The sequence below is a fragment of the Neomonachus schauinslandi genome, chromosome 12, assembly GCF_002201575.2.
Source record: "Neomonachus schauinslandi chromosome 12, ASM220157v2, whole genome shotgun sequence".
Taxonomy (NCBI): Eukaryota; Metazoa; Chordata; class Mammalia; order Carnivora; family Phocidae; genus Neomonachus; species Neomonachus schauinslandi.
In genome coordinates, this window is record NC_058414.1 from 18,941,026 (window position 1) to 18,963,916 (window position 22,891).

The 22,891-nt window shown below is 48.7% G+C and overlaps 1 protein-coding gene across 6 annotated transcripts in view; it reads left to right on the plus strand.

The window, feature by feature from the left end:
* Positions 1 to 21,484, plus strand: part of SRPK2 (SRSF protein kinase 2) — a 248,551-nt gene extending 227,067 nt beyond the window's left edge. For 3 of the 6 annotated variants that reach the window (XM_021682927.2, XM_021682926.1, XM_021682931.1), the window contains 6 exons: positions 4,707 to 4,807; positions 4,922 to 5,029; positions 9,534 to 9,603; positions 10,216 to 10,308; positions 10,615 to 10,707; positions 20,759 to 21,484. In XM_021682927.2, coding sequence (XP_021538602.2) covers positions 4,707 to 4,807; positions 4,922 to 5,029; positions 9,534 to 9,603; positions 10,216 to 10,308; positions 10,615 to 10,707; positions 20,759 to 20,943 — 650 coding nt within the window. In that variant the 3' untranslated portion in view covers positions 20,944 to 21,484. The remainder of the gene's footprint in view (positions 1 to 4,706; positions 4,808 to 4,921; positions 5,030 to 9,533; positions 9,604 to 10,215; positions 10,309 to 10,614; positions 10,708 to 20,758) is intronic. The other 3 variants (XM_044920163.1, XM_044920164.1, XM_021682928.1) reach the window with 1 other exon arrangement.
* The last annotated feature ends 1,407 nt before the right edge of the window (positions 21,485 to 22,891 follow it).

Below are 22,891 nucleotides of genomic sequence, written 5' to 3' on the forward strand. Positions count from 1 at the left end.
TCACATGTCCCTTCCTATCATGTGCTCGAGGATTCTTTGTTCTCATTAACACTTTGGATTATGTCTTATAATCATTTACAGCTTCTAGTTTTCTAATGCCGAAATTGTCCCAGATTTGGGCCACGTGAGCTTCCAGTTGTCTCTTCTTTCCTGTTGACACACCCCAGTGCTCTTTGCATGCTTCTTCACTTCCTAGAGCCATGTTCCCAGTTCGTACTCTCCCTGCCCCAGGCTGGAGTCAGTGTGTCTCCAAGTCGTTCTTGTGACTAATTTTTTTTTTTTTTTTTTTTGCCTTTTATAATGTACAGAATATATAGGAACAGTAGCGTGTAAAATTTATAAATATGCATATAGGGAGGTGAATGTGCAGACATATTTTATTAATGGAGTAAACATTGAGAAAGTTCCACAATCACAAGTCTAGCAGCTTCTCCCCGGCTTACTGTCAAGATCTAATAAGGAGCGTCTGTGTGCTCATGGCAGCTTCTGTGCCTCTGCTGAGGCCTTCCCTCCTGCTTGGAACGTTTCCTCCTCCGTGTCCACGGTCCGTCCTTTCAGCCAACTTTCTCTGTTGCCGGCCAGCAGCTCCAGCACAAGCCTGCCCAGGTCCCCCTCTTTATCTACTGCTTGTGCTCTTCTTAACCAAACACTCATTATTTCCCTTCTCTTTCTCCTCACTAGGATGTAAAATCTTTGAGAGCCCTGTGCGTTTTTATCTTTGTATCTTCAGCATCTAAGTCAGTGCCGTGATAAGCCTTTATTGATACCTGGCTGTATTCGTCTCCTCTTCCCTTGGTCCCGCCTTTGCCCACTCACCATCAGAATCTGATTGTCTAGCGCACGCTCCATCCCCAGCACCCTTTCTGCTCACCAGTGTCCCGTCAGGGCAAAGTAGGAGGTCCGTTTTCCGTGTTGATCCAAATCTCTTACCAAGCAGACCTTTTCACTATTGTTAAGTTCTAGGTCCACCCCAGGGACAGGATCTCCTTCTCCAGTCCTTTGTCTGGAGGCACTCGGTTTTGGCTCGACGACCATGGGCAGCCTTCTGCACGGGAGGCGTTCTGTTGCCTGCGTGTAACCCAGGGCCCAGGGGCGGCTGGTGGCCCCCTGCCACCGTGTAGCCGTGAGGCCAGAGAAACAGGCTGTGTTCAGAGTGGGTGGATCCTTGTCGTGACAGCAGAGCATACACACGTTAGGGAGTAGTAAAATAAAAAGGCCAGGAGGAGAGGGTGGAGGAAGAACTTACATGCCGGGCGGAAGGATGTGGACTTTTCCCTGGAGTGACTGGGTAGCCGCTGAAGGCTGAGGAGGCAGGATTCCTTTTGGATTATTAGCTGCTAGAGCCATAGTGTGCATCTTGGCCCATCCCATCTGGTCCTGCTGGCTTTCCCTGCAAGGTGCTCACCCTCACCTGGCAGGGACCCAGGTCGCTGCCCTCGCTGCGACTCTTGCTTCCCGGTCTGTCCTCTTTAGGGCAGTCCAGAGAGAGCTTTTCAAAGCACACCTTGTCATCTTGCTGCCCCCCTCCTTCCCCGAGGACCTGCAGTGTCTTTCCACTCAGAATAGCACCCCGAGGCGTTGCTCTGTAAAGCTCAGGAGCTCTCTGCAGCTTTCCCCGGCAGCTCGCTCCCTGGCACTGTCCTCTCCCCCACCCCCGGCTCACCCTGCCCCTCCCGCAGTGGCTTCTTCCTCATAGATCTCAAAAGTGCAAGCTTGTTTCTGCACCTGCTGTCCCCACTGCCAAGAGCCTCTCGCCCTTCGTGTCTCCCTTTGTTCAGGCCTCTCCTCACACATCACCTTCTCTGGAAAGACCTCCCCTGCACACCCTCATCGTCCATCTCCTTTCTTTGTTTTTCTTCTTTCTGGCGTGTGAGGCAGTCATTGTATTTACTCTATTGCCTACTGATACATGAGTTTCCTAATTTGGGGTGTGGTGGAGGAGCCTTACTTACACGTTTTGCTCATGCTGTTCCGAGTGCCAAGATAGTACACAGAAGGGACTCAGTCAGTACTTGGTGAATGAATGGGCCAGGCGCGGGCATTAAATCTCCCAGTGCTGCTCCTTCCTGGGCCTGGGGCCGCACCTCTGCTTATAGAGAAGGTATCCACGCCTTTATTGTAAGGACGTTTGAAAGTATATAAAGAGTCCACGTGAGCCCAGCACAGTGCCTTGCAGATAAGCCATGATGGCCATCTCCTCACTCGGAGGCACCATACTGCCATCTTACTCGTTTCTAAGATAGCTTCACATGGAATGAACGGTGTCACTCAGATACCAGGTCATCAGAGATGATTTAAGAGCCCCAGCCTTCCTGAAGTGACATCTCCCCACCTCTCTCTTCCCACTTTTCATTCCCTCCTTGGCAAAGGCGGAGAACAAGGAAGGGCTGTTGGAGGTCATCCCAATGATGACATGGTCAGAGGAGCTGATCCGATTCCCACACCAAGCAAAGTTGGTATGAGTACACAGCACACACGAGGGTCCCTGTGTTTAAATGGGCTTTGTTGAGGGATGCAGTCAGGTACCCTAGCCCAGGTAATCATCACACTGAGAAAAGGAAGTCACAACTACAAGTAGATTCTCCTTTAAAAGCCTCCTTTGTGTTCGTCACCAGTTAAAGTTCTGAAATGAATTCTTTGTTATTTGGAAGGCATTGTGAGCAGGGTCCCTGTTGACCAACCTGAACCAGGAGGATAACCGCCTGTCACCAAAGAGACTTTGACTAGTGATCATAAATGAGGGGGATTAAATGCAAAGAAACTGTATTGAACATGTGCGATGCTGTGTTTTTTACAGTGCATTTCCTCTCCTGGGAAATGTCTTTATAAACACCTGGGAATGGGTGGTGATCACAGACCCGCCCTTCCCTGCGAGTACCCTCAGGCACCAACTTACTCTGGGCTAGTCAGAACTGGAGCTTCACCCCCTTCTTCCTTAGACCTTTGATCAGAATTGTTTGGCTTCCCCTCTGCTCTCTGCCAGTGGGGCTTTGGTTCTGGCCAGTGGAAGCCTCAGCCCAGGGTTGGTGGGGACGGTTCTGACTCTCCTGTGCTGACTGGCTGGTTAGTTGGTTGGTTTGGGGGGGGGTGGCACGGCCCCTTCCTCTTCTTTCTGGAGCACTGAGCCTCACAGAATTTAGGGCACTTGCCAGAGTCTTAAACAACTTGTTAGTGTTGAAACTTCGATTTGAATTCCGTTCTTCAGACTTCACGAGATCAGTGCTCTAACTCCTGAGCTACGGAGCCCAATTCCTCAAACCCCAGCTTCCATTTTCTTGCCTGCTGACTCTCCTCGATTGAGTGACCTGCTGGATTCCTCTGGCCATTTCTAGTGCTGCCGCTCTATCCATTGGGTCAGCGTGTTGACGTTCCTCTTGGAGCTCTGTCCTCTGCCTATCCCCCAATCACTGTACACGTTTTGCGTCCTCATGTGGGTCTTTGCTGCTTTCCTTCTCTTCATTTGTGAGTTCCTGTGTTTGTTCTGCCAGCTCAGACCGCCTTTGATGAAGCCCACAGTGCACCAGCAGCCTTATAAAGAGAGTGGTCATTGGGCAGATGGCAGAAAGGGAACACAGGAGCCTGGCCTGCCCGTGCTGACCCACAAGCCTGAGGAGTGGGTCTTGAGGGTTAAGATGTTGGGGAGCTCTGTGGGCACCCCAGCTCCTGGGCGCCTTGCTGCTTGTATGAGGATGCCAAGGAATCAGAGCGCCCTTGAGCACTGGAGCTCCACGGCATGGACATACCCAAAGGGAGGTTGGGTATGCTTTAGCAGCGCCCAGCTTTGAGCAAACCAAAGGGTATTTAATGTTCTGCATTGAGTGGACTTTTCTGTTTAGTCTGTCAATACCGTTTCAGAATGACTTCTACAATAAATAAGTGCCGTGGTTACATCTCCTCCTTTCCAAAAATCCAAGCTTTTGGTCAGTTTGAGGTTTGATGAAGATGCTTACTCACTTGAGGATTTTCTGTCTGGGCCCCGTCAGGTTATTTTCCTTTGTCAGTTGAGCCCTGGTTAACGATGCTTGATTCAGGCATGGTCTGGACTTGTCTGAGAAGCTCTTCTGGCGCCAGGAGCCCTGAGAAGCCTAGTAACCCTGTGTCTGCTGTTGAGCTTCTCTCAGGGTCATCTGGGGTTAAATTTGGGCTAAACCCAAGTTGATTAGCCATGGCCTTTAATCTGTATTGCTTAATCAACTATCATCTAACCTTTGAGGTCTGTGTGCTCAGCCCAAGCAGAAGGAGAGGTAGGGGATGTGGTTACCAGGTGAACTGTGTGTCACTTACAAAGGGATCGGCCCCCCAGGACCGTGTCCTCACTACCTTTGTGTTTCACGTGGTAACATACCAGTGGGTTCGCTGTGGTCCGTTGTGGGCTCTGATGCAGTGAGGAGAGGCTAGAAAGACGCAAAAGGGAGCAGAGTAGTAGGGTCGACCTAGAGGTGAGGGAATCAGGGATATAAGGAGAAAGGACAAGGCTGGGTCAGGGAGGTGTCTGGGCAGCCCAGTGCGCTCTCTTTTGTGAAATATCTTCCAGGGATAGAGACCAAGAATTTAAAATTCTGTTGAGTTCAACTTACAGGGTTCCAGGCCTAAATGATCATCCCATCACTTTTCTAAAAAAGGAGACTGTGCCCGGCAAACATTGTGTGCACGCATGCAAACCACTTGCCCCAAGCACTAACTGTCCTGCTGTTTGCCCCTGCCAGCAAAAACCCGGGCGGCCGACTTGTTGGTGAATCCCCTGGATCCACGGAACGCAGATAAGATTAGAGTTAAAATTGCCGACCTGGGAAATGCTTGTTGGGTGGTAAGTAGAGCTTTCTTTCTAGAACATTTTGCTCATGATCATGTATTAGAAGATACTTTTTTTCCTTTTTAATGTCTGTTTTCCTCCGTAGTAATACAGTGTGTTCCCTTCCAGCATAAACACTTCACAGAAGACATCCAGACGCGTCAGTATAGATCCATAGAGGTTTTGATAGGAGCAGGTTACAGTACGCCTGCTGACATTTGGAGTACAGCGTGTATGGTAAGAACGGCTGTGGCCATTTTCTTCTGTGTAGAGGCTCATCCCCTTACTGCCCACGATGGGACGGTGCCACCGCTGCATGTGGTCTGTGTTTTCCCGACTGTGAGGTTTGTCCACTGTGGGATGGATGAGGGCAAGGTTGCTGTGTTGAGTGTCTTGAGAAATGGAAGAATTCTTCTCAGGCCTGTCTGGTGGGGGGGCGGGGATTGGGCATGTCTGGTTTAGTCCTGTGATAGTCTCTGGTCAAGGCCCTGTTCGGGCCACCGCCCCGAGAATCACACCCTCTGCTGTGGTGACAGAGTCACTTCAAGGAATGCTTCCTGGTTTCCGAAAGCTTGCAGGCTGTATGCAGGTTTGCCCTTCACTTGTGCGGTGGAGGACGATGAGGCCATGGTGTCTGAGGGGAAGATTGAGGTCGAAAGGCGGGAACCCTTCTTGGTGACCTCTGACAAACCTTACCGCAGAGGAAAGGATTTCCCTCTATGCCAGCGTTTACTGTCTCTCCTTTTATAAGGCAAACTCCAGAGAATATTCTGGCTTATTGCTGTAGGCTGTTCACTGACTTTCGGGACACAGTAGCTGCACGTATCCCCTCTGACTGAGTCTGTTCCCAGAGAGAACACGCAGGCGTGTCTTGTCAGGGCCTCAGGACACACCTCTTCTTTCACCCGTGTGTCATCATCTCTTCTGGCTGCATCGCAAGGTTGCTTGTGTTTACACTGCGCCCCAGGCCCTCACCGGGGCATCTTTTTCTCACTTAACTGCTGAGCATGAGTGGGCTTCATCCATAAGCCAATTTCAGTTTCTCTTTCTTGGCCCTGTTTCCTAGCCCGGGGGGTGGGGGTGGGGGGTGTGTGTGTGTTTGCTTGGGGTGCTGTTTCGTGTTTTTCTTACTTTATTTTTTTCCGCAAATTCTCTGATATATTTAAAACAAGAGTCTTTGTGTATGAAACTTGGCATTTGTCTTCTTACTAAAAAGAGCAATGACAAATAAACGTCATTATCTGTTGTTCAGAGATTAACAAATCTTTGGAGTTTGCCGGGCTGCATGCCCTCCGATGCTACAGTAAAAAGCGTGGTTCGAGATGATATGAAAAAATGTAGATGTTTGTGTGAAGTTATCAAGATCTCAGGCAACAGATGTGGCCAAATAGATCGGAAAGTGTGCCTTTCTGTTGCCACTTTGCTCTGACAAATCATACCAGATAATAATATTTAAAACCAAGTTTTTCAGTGAGTATCAGAAACTTAGGGCTTGTTGGGCTAGGTATGGAAAAGAATGGTGAAAAGAATTGGTGGGCGTGTGATGGCTGCTTTGAATTCGGAGACTGCTGTGCGGAGAGGGACAGGGCGGGCCGGGACTCCGGAGGGCAGGGGGTGGGGGGCCCTGGAAGCTGCAGGAGCCCGAGGCTGGGTCAGTAGGGAGGGAGAGAAATGTTCCATTTCAGGATGTGGTGAGGTCAAGCCTTACGTGTCCTCAGCAACACAGAAGGGGCCATACCAGGCTGCCCTGAATTAGACTGAGGGCTCTTTGAACTCTGAAATCCTGTGCTTCTAATTTGGGGTGTTAAATTTTGGTGATATAACCAGAAAAATAGGACAAGATCACAGAGGTAGGAGAATAATGGTGGAGCTATCAGTACACTTTTGTACCAGGTTGTCTGTCTTGCCTTCCATGAGGTAAGGACTTGTCCCCTCACGTGGTGTCCGCATCCTGGCCACTTCCGCTCCTGTGAACCGTGATACAGAAGTAGCAGACTGTCTCCTTTCTCCTACCTCCTCTTCCCCCAGATTAGGTGTAAACTCCCTCAGGGCTTCGAGGGCTATTTGGGTGGGTTTTTTTTTTTTTTTAATTTTTAAATCAGTTGGTTGTCGTCAGGGTGAATTTTTTTTTCCCCCTGGAAGGGGGCAAGCCTTATTCCCCACCCCCACCTTCCATCCCGAAGGGCGAGGCTGAGAGGCTGAGAGGTCCCTTTTGTTCTTTCTAGAGAACCTGGTAAACACAAGGCAGTGTTTCCCCACCCCATCTTTGTGCTGAAGTTTAGAAGTACAACAGTATATTAAATTCATGATCCTAAGCTGTATTAAAGCTCCAGATGGGTGGTGGTGGTGTGGCGTGGAGTCCTTTGATGACATGAATGGCATTAAGTCTTACAGACGCCCGAGTGGAGTTGAGAGCCACTGGGAGGCAGCTGGTGCTCATGCTCATTGATGGGGGTCCTCGCTGTTGTCAGGAAGGCGGGCAACAAAATAAGGCAGAGTAACTGAAATATGTCCCTTTTTGAACCTCTTTTCCTTTTCTTGAGTTTTGGGGGCCCTCCAGGTGTAAGTGGGGGTGATCTAAAAATTCTCTGTGGGCTGAGGGATGGACTGCTCTGCACTTGTGTGTAAGGGCCCCAGGATAGGTGGCTTCTGCGGGCTCCACAGTGAGCCCCAGTGAGTGCCCTCGGAGTAAGAAAAGCTAGTGTGACAGACTTCGTTCTCCTTCCTCAGCACTGGGCACATCACAGAAAGAATAGGCGCCCTTATTTATTCAGAATGGTGGGGGGCGGCATTTCAAGAAAGAGGCGTGTGGTCTTCCCAGAACTGGAGAACAGAGTTTGGTCCGGGGGCACGTCCTTGTAGGGGATCTGGTCGAATACAGAGGAGGAATCCACGCTTCCCAAGCATTAACAAGCCCAAGTATTAAACTAGTAACCATAAAGGGTGTGCTGGGAGTGACTTCGTGAGTTGCATGAAAGCAGGCCGGAAAGCCCAGAGGCCCACATTTCCAGTGTGACCCTGCCTCTGCTTCGTTGAGCAGGTCCTTTTTGTTAGGAAAATCTCATCCCTCTTCAGAGAACTAGGAGCCGATAATGTGACAGGAGAGCCTCCGTCGTACTTCTCCTCTTCCTTTTTTCTTTTAAATCATTTCTTTGTGGGCTTCTTTGATTTGAGAGTTTCGTTGGAAATAACATCGGTGCTAATCAGAATGGTCATCTTTCAAAGAACGCTCAGTTAACATATTTTAGTGTTAGGCTGTAAGAATTGGACTCAACCCGATTGAAATGTTTTTGAAAACTAGCTAGAAGAGTGAGCGAGGGCTCAAGCGCAGGGATAAGGAGCAGCCGTGGCACTGGCCGCGGGGCTCCCGCAGTGGCTCCTCCAGGAGGGTCTCCCCTTTTCCTCATGACTCGTCCCAGGCGGGGAAGACTCCCCTGGCCATTCACCATGAAATCCGACTGTTCCCTTTGGATCTGTGGCCACGTGTGAGGTTTTGTACCCTGATCTGAGATGCATATTTCTTGTTCATTGGGTGGAGGGGAGAGGCCCCAGGTGAGGACCTTCCCTGGCCCTGCGGCGCTCGCGTGACCAGCTGACTCTCTGTGACACTGGGCGTGTCCAGGTCCTGCGGGAGCCTGAGTTCATGAACTGGTGCTCTCACGGGGTAGCTGACGACCATCTTGTCACCCCACTTCCCTCCTTTCTTTAAAAAAAAAAAAAAAAAAAAAGGTGAGGCGACGTGGTCGTGGACCGCGTGCGCCCACCCTTGGTTTGTGGAAGGCCGTGGTGGCGAGCCCCTCCCCCACACTCTGGTCAGGGCCTGGGGAGGAAATGGGGGGATGCGGGAGGGCAGGGCCGGGAGCATCAGTGCTCGGGGTCCAGGCCCCTGAGTGCTTTTCAGGACAGCAAGATCTAATACAGAATAGAAGTGTACAAAAGCCAAAAATAGGATTTAGCCTTCTCCTTTTTAAAAAAAGATTTTCAAAACATGGTATTGGATCCACACAGCAACGACAGTTGCCATCTTTATATATCGTTAGCAGATTAAACTCATGGTCCTGAGGGCTGAGGGTTTTCTCGAGGGCCAGGAGAGAAGACTGCCCAGCAGAAACGGAAACACTAGGGCCTCCCCCCTGCAGCTGGTATGCTGGGGGGTGGGCAGGTAGTGGCAGCCCAGGAGGCAGGCCAGCTCTCCCTGTCCCCCTCACCGGCTTCCTCCTGGCCCAGGGCACAGGGCAGGAGCCACAGAACCTTCTTTGTGGCTCTAGGTTTTCCTTCGGTTGAATCAGAAATGAAAGAAATGATGAGACGCTGAAAATAGCTCTTGGTTACTAAGACACGAGGGTCTTGGCTTCACCTGATGTCCGGGGGCCAGACGAGCCTGTGGGTTGAGGGCAGGCATGAGTCCGCCCTGGGCCAGGATCGAGTCCGGGTCCCGCCATTCAGAGTGGGGGTGCGGTCCCCAGCCATGCCTGCACACGGCCGCTGGTCGACGTGCTTCCTGCCAGATGGGGGGGGGAGGGGCATAGGCTTTACATCCTCCAGTAGAGGAAGATGTAGAATATTTCTGAAATTTCTTTGAACTTTTTGGAAGCAAGAAAAAAGTTGGTGTTGAGCTTTTTTAGAAGCTCTTTGGTTTGATCAGATCCTCATAAAATGTAGGTCTCTTGTACAAGGAGAGAAAGTTGCTGCCTTGGGGCCGCTTCACAGAGTGCTTAGCATGTCATCTGTTGTATCCTAGGCATTTGAGCTGGCAACGGGAGATTATTTGTTTGAACCGCATTCTGGGGAGGACTATTCCAGAGATGAAGGTGAGTATCGCTGCCTGCCACATATCTGAGGCTGGGTCTCCTGAGAGGCCTGAGCTTCTGGAAAGTAATGTTTCTGTACTGAAATAGAGCTGTGTTTTGGTTTTCAAACGCTTTTCCTTGAGCTTGAAGCCCCCTCAGGCACAGTGGTTGGGCAGCTCCGTGGAGAGCTCTTGGCCGGAGCTCGCCCCTCCCTCCTGCTTGCCTCGGGCTTGGTGCCCAGCGGCCAGGAGAGGACAGGCTGTGTGGACCGCAGAGCCTTTCTGCGGCCCTTTCGTCCACTGATCTACTGCCCGTTGCTCTTGCCTGTTGGGGAGCTGAGTTGAAAACCTGGGAATTCTGGCTTGAATTCCAGCTGTAAACCTGACCATCTCCATGCTTCCTTGCTTGCAGTGCTGGGGTGGCCTGGGGTGGGCTGGCACCAGTCACCGTGAATGCTCCAGACGGTGCCTGAGGCCCGCCAGCCCCGCGAGCCTCTGCATGGATGTGCGCAGACATTGTTGATTTGAATCGATTTCTGATTTTTTACTAATTTCAATTTTTTCCCCTCTTCTTTTATCCCATCCTTCCCTATGCCCTTCCCATTCCCGTATCCTTTTTTTCTCTCCTCCATAGACCACATAGCCCACATCATAGAGCTGCTAGGCAGTATCCCAAGGCACTTTGCTCTGTCTGGAAAATATTCTCGGGAATTCTTCAATCGCAGAGGTAGTACCTCTTCCTTTTGAAAAGCGCCATGATGCAGACAGAAACGGGATAGCGGCTGCTCATTGTAGCATTAATGGTGACAGACCTGTCTCCTAAATTCAAAAAGCAACCTAGCAGAATTCCTCTGCTGATTTAAAAGTTGAGAGGGAAGGCCACACCCAGCCTGGGCTGTGGTCGCCCCGTGCACCGGCCACCATCCAGGTCGCGCTCTGTTTCTGTCTGCGCGGGCGGTCGCAGTGTCTGCATGCAGTGTACTGATTAAACTGTCGTGTGTTTCTGTTTTGCTGGCAATGTTTCCCAATGCAGATCACATAGCATTGATCATTGAACTGCTGGGGAAAGTCCCTCGAAAATACGCTATGTTGGGGAAATATTCCAAGGAGTTTTTCACCAGAAAAGGTAACGGTATTTATGCAACGCTAATTTTCAGCATAATCCTCTCCCAAAAGGAGAAATTGTGCATTCCCATTTGGGCAGTGGAGAAAGACCTGGACCTTTACAGCTGGGGAATTCTGCTGAAGAAAGCTCCCAAGACATAAGCTTGCACCATCTCCTATCTGTGGAGTACGGATTTTGTAAGAGCACAACCCTCCTGAAACCCTTGGTCTCCTTCCCACCTCCCTCTCCTAATCTAAGCCCAATCTGTATATTCGTGGATTTGTAAAAAGTTTAAGTGATTTTTAGGAACCAGCTAGACTTTCCATTTTCTATGTTCTTGGAGCCCCCAGCATTTCTGCCATGGAGTAGATGCAGCCTGGGGACCGGACCGAATGTCCCTCCGTGTGTCGTCTTGGGTCTGTTTGAGCTGCTGGGGAGTGGGTATGGGCCTGTGAAACCCTGCACCCCACACTCTGAGAAATCAAGTTTTGTTCTGTTGCATTATTCACACTGCGTTATAGCTGATTTACTTTAATATCACAGTTCTGTTGATCTTCCCTTGACGGGACCCTGAACAGCCGTTTCTTTGCCTTGTATAGTCTCTAATTAGTGATCAGTTTTTTGAAATACCCAAAAGCCTCAGGAATTTATTTTTAAAGGACCGCTCCCCATTGCCATGTTCTTTTGTGTGAGCATGTTGGTCCTCTTATTTTTTTATTTTTATTTTTTTTATTTATTTGAGAGAGAGAGAATGAGAGACAGAGAGCATGAGAGGGAGGAGGGTCAGAGGGAGAAGCAGACTCCCTGCCGAGCAGGGAGCCCGATGCGGGACTCGATCCCGGGACTCCAGGATCATGACCTGAGCCGAAGGCAGTCGCTTAACCAACTGAGCCACCCAGGCGCCCATGTTGGTCCTCTTAATTCATGTTTTTCCAGCTTGGATTTTTTTGGCGGGGGGTGAGGGCTGCAACACCTTTTAATAAAGAACTTTTAAAGTTGTTGTGAGCAGGACATGCAGTTCCTAGAAGTTTTTGAAAGTCCTTGGTACTCTGTTCCTCTCTGCTTTAGCCAGATTTGGAGAACTGGTTTTGACTTTCTATTTTCCTGTGAGATAGATAAGATATTCTTTTTTATACCCTTCGGTGATATTGACCTAACCAGTCCCCATTTGGTCCTCTATATATGCCTGTTAAATGCACGGAGACTTGAGAACTAACCGTGCCGAAGCTGGTGGTTTCCTGTCCCACTTTGAGCACAGCGACCACGACTCCCAGCTGTTCTGGGATCACCCAGTGGGCAACCTCTAAAATATGTAACTAGGTGCAGTTATTTTCTTACTATGTTTTAAAAGCTTATCACAGGAGAAAAGATTGTCAGGGGGAACTGTTCTTCAGATATAGCCTGTATTAATTTTGGTTCCTAGAATCTATGTGGTCTTCGCATCTGGGTCACATGAGCGAGCCCGGGGGTTCCCCTCACATGTGGACCTAGGAGGCTTGAGGGGGAGGGGCCAAGAGCTACCAGCCCAGTCTGTCATGAAAGAGGGGATATTACTGACCTACAGATGCTCCAGGGGAGGGGACAGGCACTGCAGGGCACTGGACCACAGCACCTGCTCCTTTAGCCAAGCAGAGAGTCTGTGCCGTAGGCGCATGAGCAGGTTCCAGCATCAGGCTGTGGGGGAGCCTCATTTCCCACGCGGGCATCAGGCATGGTGGGACCGACAGCTGATAAAGGCACACGGGGCTATTTCCTTTAGTTGTTCTGCAGCAAGGAGCTGCTTAGAATGCCTGGGCTCTGCGATTCTCTTAGTCCATTGTCTGTGGGTTGGGAACTGCATACTGCACACACTGGGGAGGAAGAGGAACAGGGACAAAAGGAGGGGGCCTGAACGGTGAGAAAATGAAGCTGCAGGAGTTATCTGAAGTAATGTGCTCAGGTTTGTTGGAGGCAGCCGCTCTGAGCCCCTTGTGCCCACTGGGCTTTGCCTGAGCCCCAGACCACCAGGGACGGCACCTGCCGAGGACCAGCCCAGACCCAGCACGGGGCCCGGAGCGCTCGCCTCGCCTTGCCCCACCTGGCAGGTGCTGTCTTTCGAGGACAGGCTGATGAGTGATGCATGGCAACCCGATGACGGGTTGCCGGCAGGTTTCAGGGTTACAGGTCCCTGTCCTGTAGTCCTCGGTGCTGGAAGGTGGTGTTCCCGCCGGCCTTTTTGTCAGCACCGCCGCTCCTTGGACCCATCATGGTCTGTGCATGACCACTGCCTGCTCCCCGATGGGAGTACGAAGTGCTGCTGGGTTGTCAGGTCATGCATGTGTGCTTTAGGATCGTGTGCGTGGGGGTTTTTTTGAGGAGCTTGTTTGAAGGTGAGCTGCACAGTGGAAATGCATTTGGCATCCTTGGTAAAGGTAGACCGAAAACATTTCGACGTGGTGTTACTTTTTTTCCTTCATTTGGATATGAGGGAGAGTTTGTGATGAGGCAGGAAATCCTCTGAAATGACTGGGATTTGGGACGTAGGTCCTGATCATTATTTATTTATAATAACTGGAGATGAGAAGGGATTTAGGGTTGCTACAGAAGTCACAGAAATAGTATTATGATGAGTGAGGGCCTGTCATGAAAACAGATTTCACCATGTCCCTGAGGACGAGGGGAAGGATGTTACGTTAAAAATGGGTTTGGCACGCCTCCCTAAGTAATGTGTGTGAATATACATTTTGGAAGTAATGAGATCTTAAATGTATCCATTAAAATTTTTTTTTTAAATATCTTTGTACCAGAACTGATAGAGAAAAGCAAAATAAAAAACTTACTAAATTGCTTATGTCACTTTGGAAAACAGCCAGTGGCTGAGAGGGAGTGAACAGCACATTTTTGCGCTCTCTGCCCTCCTGGGTGGGAAGCAGACTTCATCCCCACCAGGAGGCCAGGGAAGGAGAGTAGGCTCTGTGTGTTAGAGCTGAAGATCAAGTGCAGCTCAGTGACATCTTCTTGGTTATAATTCTGGGTAAAATGGTTGTTACTAGTTTGAATTATTTCTTGGCCAGGAATTTTTAAATGGAGTTGGATTTTTTGGCAGAGGGTATAATTCCTGTTCTCACCCTGTTAGGGTTTAATAACCAGCAAGTTACTCCTTCAGATGTGGACCTTAACCACCAAAGATGACTCATAAAAGTCATCTTGATCAGTGTGTTAAGATGTGCCCCAGTAGAAATAAGCATCTCGGGGCGCCTGGGTGGCTCAGTTGGTTAAGCGACTGCCTTCGGCTCAGGTCATGATCCTGGAGTCCCGGGATCGAGTCCCGCATCGGGCTCCCTGCTCAGCAGGGAGTCTGCTGCTCCCTCTGACCCTCTTCCCCCTCATGCTCTCTGTCTCTCATTCTCTCTCTCGCAAATAAATAAAATCTTAAAAAAAAGAAATAAGCATCTCTGTGAATTCTGTCCCTGTTTTGTCCTCATACAGCCTGAAGGTGTATGTCCCCCGCCAAAAATTCATATGTGGGAATCCTACCCCCTCCCCCGCAAAGGTGATGGTATTAGGAGATGGGGCCTTTGGAAAGTACAGAAGGTCATGAGGGTGGAGCCCTTGTGGAAAAGACCCCAAACAGCTCCCGTGCCACGTGTGCCCTGTGAGGAGGCCACGAGGAGTCCGTGGCCCAGAAGAGAGCCCTCAGCAGAAGCCAGCCCTGCTGGCTGGCCGCCTGACCTCAGAGTACCAGCCTCCAGGACCGTGGGGAAGAAATTCATGTTGATTTATAAGCCACTCAGTTGTATTTTGCGATGGCAGCCAGAACAGGCTAGGACACGTCCCCAGGAGGCGAGCCATCCTCCAGAAGCGCCCCAGCCCTCAAGTGATGGCAGTACAAACAGCCCAGTCAGGAGCCCGCCGCCCTGCGCTGCTCAGCAGACGTCATGTAGACCCGTCGGCCCCCTCAGTTTAGTAAAGCTTACTGTGCTGAGAAGGGAAGTATCAGAGGAGTTGACTTTTTTAAAAAAACGTTTTGATTGTAGGTAAGGCCATCGAGTGTGTTGGAATGTGTGGGAGTGACTGTGTGTGTTGGACCAAAGACCTTAAATTGCAATTGGAAATTTCAAAGCACACAGACTGCATGTGCAGAGCGTTCGCAGCTCCGGCCCTCGCGTCCCCTGTGACTGGCCTGGACAGACTGAGAACTGAAGGGAACTCTTTAAAAGAGACGCTGTGTTCTGTCTTCTTCATTTTGCGTGTTTGAGATGAAAATTGTTAGAAGGATTTTAGCTTCCCCCTGGAATCACCCCAGATCACCAGACTGCCTGATTTCTGGGGCGCGTGGGGCCTCCGCGGCCCTGTTGCCGGGCTGGGCGTGGCGAGCTGGCGCTTGTTGGTCGCTGCGGGGTGCCGGGGACCGCCGGGGACCGCCAGCCCGGGGCTGATCTCCGCGGGAGCTGGACGCGGTGCAAGTCACTAGGAAAGGTCCTCACGCTAGTGAGTCTGAAACTTTTAAAACGTGGACGACTTTCACGACATTGACTTTGAACATCAGTTCTGAGTTGTGAGATTCTCTGCGAGATCAGGGGTTCGCTGTGTCTTGTTTGGCGCGGGATCCCCACAGCCGACTGCAGAGTGGGCACCATAAGTACTGAATATATTTGGAAACCTGAACCCTGTTCAGCCTTGGTTTCAGGTGGAAACCTTTGTGAGCCAGAAGCAGGTGGCGCTGTGTTCCTCTCGGCCCGGGACGGCCCCGTGGCACCCCCGCACCCTCACACAGGGCCCTGTTTGAAGGCTGCATGGTCAAGGCCCCCCGGCTAGGGTTGGGGTGCAAGACGGGAGGGTGCTGTAGTGATGATGTGGCACCAAGGGGGCCGACTGTCGTGACACCGAACATGGCAGGCATTGTGGAAGAGAAGAGACCCCTGGCCACAGCCGATCATAGTCCGAATCAGTGTTTTGTTTCATTTTGAATTTGAGCGTATGATGCCAAAAAAGTAGTGAAATTATTGCCATAACAGGTTCAATTAAGTCCTATTATAGCTCTTCCCATTTAGTCCTGTTGTTTCTTATGAGGGGCTAATTAGTGGAGTGTTTGTTTTTACTGCATGCATCAACAGTGTTGGGATTCTTTCAGTTATTATTTTGTTGTAAGCTTTATACCTTTTTTTAAATAATAGCTTTATTGAGATGTAATCTACATACCATACATCTCACCCTTTTTAAGGTGTACAGTTCAGTAGTTTTTAGTGTATTCCCGAGTTAGGAAGCCGGCAGCACCATCTGATTTCAGAGTGTCTTCATTCTCAACAGGAAAGCCTGACCCTGTTAGTACTCGCTCTGTGTTCTCCGCACCCTCACCCCCGGCCGCCTCTGATCGGCTCTCTGCCCCCTGCGATTTCCCTGTTCTGGACACTTCCTGTGAATAGAATCCTGCAGTGTGTGGATGTCGTGACAGTTTCTCCCAGTCCCTCCGATGCTTCGGGCCTGCGGCTCTGTGTGCGTGCCGAGACCGTGCTTGCTGGCCCCACTCGTCAGTTGACAGCCGTGCGGGTTCTGTTTTCACTTTTTGGCTCTTAGGAATAATGCTGCTGTGAACATTGTACAGATGTTTGTGTGGACATGTTTTTATTTCTCTTGAATGCGCATGTGTGATAGTTGAAGTATAAAACTTTAATTTTGATGAAGTCCAACCTTTTACGTTTTCTTTTGTTACTTGTACTTTAAAAAAAATTTTTTTTAAATTAACATGTAATGTATTATTGGTTTCAGGGGTCCAGGTCTGTGATTCGTCAGTCTTATATAACACCCAGTGCTTGTTACAGCACATGCCCTCCCTGGTGCCCATCACCCCGTGTGACTTGTACTTTTGATGTCTCATCAGGAAACCATTGCCTCCTTCAAGGTCATGGAGGATTATCCTTCTGTTTTCTACTGAGAATTTTTTTTAAAGTAGGCTGCATGCCTAGTGAGGAGCCCAGCATGGAGCTTGAACTCATGACGCTGAGATCAAGAGTCATTAGCTTAACTGACTGAGCCACCAGCTCAGTCATGAGCTCAGGGTTGTGAGATCAGTCCCACTTCGGGCTCTGCGCTGGGTGTGGACTCTGTCTCTTGGATTCTGTCTCTCCCTCTGCTCCTCCCCACCCCCTCGTGCACACGTGTGCACATGCTCTCTCTAAAAAATAAAAATAAATAAAAATTAAAAAGCACTGTGATAATCTGGGATTGGCAAATATATTTGCAGTCCCAAAGCCTTGACTTTGGGGGGGTGTGGGGCTGGGGGCTGCTGCTGAGGGCAGGTCTGTCCATCTGGCCTTGCTGGGCTCGGCATTCTTTAAGAAGAAAAAGAAGTTCAGTTTAAAAAATAAAGACTGTCACTATTAAGTGTCTAGTTATTTGCAAACTTTGAGTGAAACCTATCTTGGTATATTTTCCTAGGCAAGAAAAAATCATCAAGGTACAAATTTGTTGACTTGTCAGGAGCTACTTGTACAATAGGAACAAATGGGAAAAAATGGTCTCAATTTTGGTCTCTTTTTTTTTCTCCCTTAAGCATTTTATTACTTGATTTTGTATTGTAAGTGGTGGTGGTGGATTGGCTGTATTCCGAGTGTGTGGTTCGCGGGGCTGGAGTCGGTGAGGGGACCTGAGGGCCTCACCAGGTGAGGCTGTCCTGCGGTCGCTGCACAGGCCTGGGGGCTTAGGGTTTATTACATAACATTTATCAACTGTCGTTTTCTTTCTTTTTTTCTTTTTTCTTTTTATTTCTATTTCAAATTTTTATTTAAATTCTAGTTAACGTACAGTGCAATATTGGTTTCAGGAGTAGAATTCAGTGATCCGTCACTTACCTACAACACCCAGTGCTCATCACAAGTGCCCTCCTTATGCCCATCCCCCATCTAGGCCCCCCGCCCCCGCCACACACACCCACCCACCCACCTCCCTCCATCAACTCTCAGTTTGTTATCTTTCGGTTAGACTCTCTTATGGCCGGGCGCCTGGGTGGCTCAGTCGTTAAGCGTCTGCCTTCGGCTCAGGTCAGGATCCCAGGGTCCTGGGATGGAGCCCCGCATCGGGCTCCCTGCTCGGCGGGGAGTCTGCTTCTCCCTCTTACTCTGCCTGCCACTCCCCCTGCTTGTGCTCTTTCTCTGTCAAATAAATAAAATCTTAAAAAAAAAAGTCTCTTATGGCTTGTTTCCCTCTCTCTTTTCTCTTTTTTTCCTTCCCGCTATGTTGATCTGTTTCGTTTTCTTAAATTCCATGGATGAGTGAAATCATACTTTATCAACTGTTTAGAAGACTGTTTCGTATTGCATTGAACATAACTTGTACATGTAATCGTAGGGCCTAGGCAAGTTTATATCCTGTTTTTTTCTTGGCATTAGTTTTTTCCAGCTATTTACATGGTCCACATATTCTTTTTTGGAGGCAGTTCATTATTCTGTGATCGCAGTATTATTATGTATTCAGTACCAGTTGGTGCTTCAGACTCTTGTGCATATTGCATGTTTCCTGTTTTCCTGATAGCATCTTTGCACATAGTTTTCTATGTGGGATTACCTGGTCAAAGGAAGTTAGATATTTTATTCTGTTCTTTGGAAATGCCTGCATCGGTTCATAGCCAGTAGATTTTCATGGCCTTTCACCAGTGTATTGTTTTTATCACTACTATTATGCAGATTTTAAGGCGTCTGTCTCAGTAAAGCTTCTCTCTTTTCATAGAAGATTGTACTTAATTTGATGCCTGTTGATGGATTTTAGTTTTAAACTGGCACACTCAGAAAGAGATTCATTCCTTCCTTGTTCTGGGCAGACTGTGCTTCTCAGCAGGTGCATCCATTCACAAACCCGGGGCGTGTTTGTTCCTGGTCAGAAGAGATGAAGGTCAGTGAAGTCTCTCCCCTTTCCAGAAAACTTGCTTTTAGCTTGTTCTGTGTGAACTTTCTTAGTTTTCTTTAACCTTGCTCTGCTGAGAGCCACAGTCACTGTAAAATCCGTAGCAAAGCTGGTGTTTGGGGGCACCTGTTTTGCATCTTAGAAAATTACTCTTGTGATCATATTCTTCGATTCTTCTGTTCTTTTCGTACCAAACATTGTGCCATGTAATTCCCCTTCATGTTACTAAGTCAGTATTAAATAGTATTCAGCCAGCAGATGGACCTTGGGTTTGTTGCTTTTTAACCCCCATTCTGCTATTACCGAGCATTTGTAATTTTGCAAGTACCTATAATTTTGCAGTGTGTGAGATTTTGGGGTGTGGGGTGGTGGCTACTAGGGGTTATTACCCTAGAGCTGCGATTCCAGATGCAAGGGGAGGAACTTTGAGTGGCGGCTCTCAGACCCCGTGCTCATGGACGCGGTCTTCCTTCCACGGGAGGGGACACTCTCCTCTCCGATGGCAGGTCCACCTCCCTCGTGACGTAGACCCGACAGAGTTCCGCACGCCGTGCTAGACTGTTCTCCATCCTCAGAGTATCTTACACGCCATCCCTCGAATGGGAAATACTGTTCAGGATCCTGTGCACATCACAATTCTTGGCTCCGTAGACAGGCCAGTTCATAAGAGTGCAACTGAAAGAGCGTGTGGGCCAAAAGAAAGAATCCTTGTGGGTGGAATACAGGTCATTTCTCCTTGTGGTTTTGTGATTTTCCGTAACGTTCTTCTATTGTCTGTGAGTAAAGAAAGGGGGGTGGTCTAAACTGAGATGCACAAATGGGTGAGGCAGACCGGGCGCCCCGGGAATGCAGACCGTGAGACCGTGAGAAGCGTCCCGGTGGCTCAGGTGGCTCAGGTTCTGGCCGGGGGAGGGGACAGGAGACCAGGCCCGGGCAGGAGGCCTGCGGGCCAGGTGTCCGCCCCGCTCAGCCGCATGGCGGTCACAGGAGGGGGCTCCGGGCCCCGAGCACGTGCAGGGACTGGGCCCCAGGAGCACTTCCCTCAGCTGTGGGAGCTGCTCGGGAAGACTCGGCGGGCATCCAGCGAGGCCTCTCCAGGGACAGGGGTGGGGTGTCCTGTGAAAAGTTCTCACTGGAAGAGAAAGGGAGTTACTCCTAATGAAAGGTATCCTCACCTTTTGGCAGTTGGACTGAGACAACTTTTCTTCCTGTCCTGGAAAAGGCAAAGTTCTCGGACCATCTACTGGATTGGCAGTCACTATTGCTTGTTAGTCGGGGCTACTGGTAACCTACGCTTTTACGTTGCAGCCAGCACATTTTCAGACTTCATCTTCAAGATTTGATGTCCTGACCTCTTAGATGTTACAGCAAATGTGTAGAAATGAGTGGTATTGGATTCGGGTCGGCCTCTAGAGCTGGGCTGCCTGGGCCAGTAGCCCCTAGCTAGTACTGGTTAAATTTAAACAGAGGAAAACTTCGGTTCCTCATCGCTCTGATAACCACATCTCAGGGGCTCAGTGGTCACGTACAGGTGGCAGCGGCCATGTCGGATAGTGAGACAAAGTACAGCTGTGCCGTGCCGTCAGAGAAGGTCTAACAGCGCTGCTCTAGAGGGAACCACTCCCTTTTCTTTGCAGGGTAACATGCGAAATAATGGGCCAATGGGTTTATAGGGTGTGTATCTTAAAGCTTTCTCTGAGCAAAAGATCCCACACTGGAGGGAGAGTGCCTTTGTCATTCTTTGCAAATGAAAACATTCCGGGTGGGAGCGCCTGGCTGGCTCAGTCGGAGGAACACGCGACTCTCAATCTCGGGGTTGTGAGTTTGAGCCCCACATTGGGTGTAGAGATGACTAAAAAGATGTACACATAAATTTAAAAAGAAAAAAAAAGAAAGAACACTCTGGGCAGACTCAGCACCTCTACTCATTTAAAGAAGCCTGGAGCGGATTCGAGTGAACCGTTCCCTTTCTGATGAACCCTTTATTTGCATCTGCTAAGCTTACTTGAAATACTACCACACAGCCGCATAGACCTTGAAGGGTGATCGCCTGGGTGGGGAGGGGGAAGGTGGCTTGTTCGGTGTTGCTTAGTGTCGGGCAGGTAGGTGTCTGCTTCCTCACACGTCTGGCTGGACCACCCATGGGAAATGCACATGGGGAGCTTTCTTGACCCTGCCTGTTTCTTCCCTGTAGGAGAACTGCGGCATATCACCAAGCTGAAGCCCTGGAGCCTCTTTGACGTCCTTGTGGAAAAGTATGGGTGGCCCCATGAAGATGCTGCACAGTTTACAGATTTCCTGATCCCCATGTTAGAAATGGTTCCAGAAAAACGAGCCTCAGCTGGCGAATGCCTTCGGCATCCTTGGTTGAATTCTTAGCAGATTCTACAAATAGAGCATTCTGAGCTAGCAAATGTTTTCCAGTACATTGGACCTAAACGGTGACTCTCATTCTTTAACAGGATTACAAGTGAGCTGGCTTCATCCTCAGACCTTTATTTTGCTTTGAGGTACTGTTGTTTGACATTTTGCTTTTTGTGCACTGTGATCCTGGGGAAGGGTAGTCTTTTGTCCTCAGCTTAGTAGTTTACTGACCCACTTTCTTCTGGAAACAATAACATGTCTCTAAGCATTGTTTCTTGTGTTGTGTGACATTCGAATGTCCATTTTTTTGAACAAAAAATACTTTCCCCCTTGTGTTTTGGCAGGTTTTGTAACTATTTATGAAGAAATATTTTAGCTGAGTACTATATAATTTACCATCTTAAGAAATTATCAAGTTGGAACCAAGAAATAGCAAGGAAATGTACAATTTTATCTTCGGGCAAAGGGACATCATTCCTGTATTATAGTGTATGTAAATGCACCTGTAAATGTTAATCTCCATTAAATATGGGATGGGGACTCAAATTTCAGAAAAGCTACCAAGTCTTGAGTGCTTTGTAGCCCGAGTTGCATGTAGCGGACTTGAACTGCTCCCAGGAGCCGTGCAGACTTTTCATTCCGTAACAGTCCTTTTACGTTGGATTTTAAAGAAAGTGGCTCTGAGTTATGTCATTCCCTATATGGCACTTTAAAGCAAGAAAAGACATGCTTTCATTCTAAGATACGTATTATACTTTTAGCACTCCCATTCATATTTTTGCATATTTTTAAAAGTACTTTAAAGGAAAAAGAGCAATTTCCCTTTAAAAATGTGATAGCCCAGAACCATGTGGTGTTGCCTCCTCCAAACACTGTAAGTTAAACTCTCCGTAGATTAAATCGGACAACAAAACCATGTGCAGTGTGTGGAATGAGAAAAAACAGAATATTTATGTATATATATATTTTTTGGAAAAGCTGGCTTGTGTTTGTCCAAAACCCAGGTATGGTATGCAGTTAGTGCAGCGGGCACGACCCGAGCTGGCCGCTGCGAGGTCACAGGGATCACGCTCATTCCCCAGGCAGTGAGCCGCGGCTACAACGTCACTAGCTGGCTCATTGTCTTCCCTGCATTGAAGTTGAGAAAACAATTTCCCTTTGCAGGTTGCACACGATTTTGTTTATGCCTTTCCTTAACGTTGTAGAATCCAGGACACAAACCATAGTAGGCAATACAATTTTAGAATGTAATATACGGAGGTGTATTTAGCCTCTTTTAGAAGTCAGTGGATTGAATGTCAGGTTTTTTTAAAATTTTACATTCATTAAGGTGCCTCGTTTTTCTTGACTTTGTCCATTAACATTTATCCATATGCCTTTGCAATAACTAGATTGTGAAAAGATAACAAGTGTTGTAATAATAATCCATTGTTTGAGGTGCTTGCAGTTATCTTAAAAATTAAAGTGTTTTGGTTTTTTTTTTTTTTCTTTCCCAGACATTGCCTTGGTCATTGGCCTATATTTGAAGCGGTAGAATCAACAAACATTTGCTCTCCTTTTAGTGTAGGGTAACCCAAACTAAAGGAAGTATCAACATTCCTGTTGCAGGAAAGGTAGCTGTAGAACATGCATTAAGGCTTATTGTAAGGAAATCATTCGTCGTTTTGTAAGAGTAGAACACGGATTTAGAAGAATTGCTGTAGGACAGATGCACTACCTAGAATGTCAGTGATTCTTTTTCATTCATGTTCCATCAAAAACATACTAATTACATTGTGTTTGAGCATTGCAAATTTTTTTTTTTTTTTAACAGTATTCACCTTGAAGGGAACAAGACGACCCATCGTTTTAGGAGTTAGCATGCTCTCACACATCGCTGTGAGGTTCCTTAGGCATCGTGCATGCTGGGGTTTTCTGACGAGGCTGTAGGTTATTCTGTAGGCTCTGCGACAGATGGTTGCTG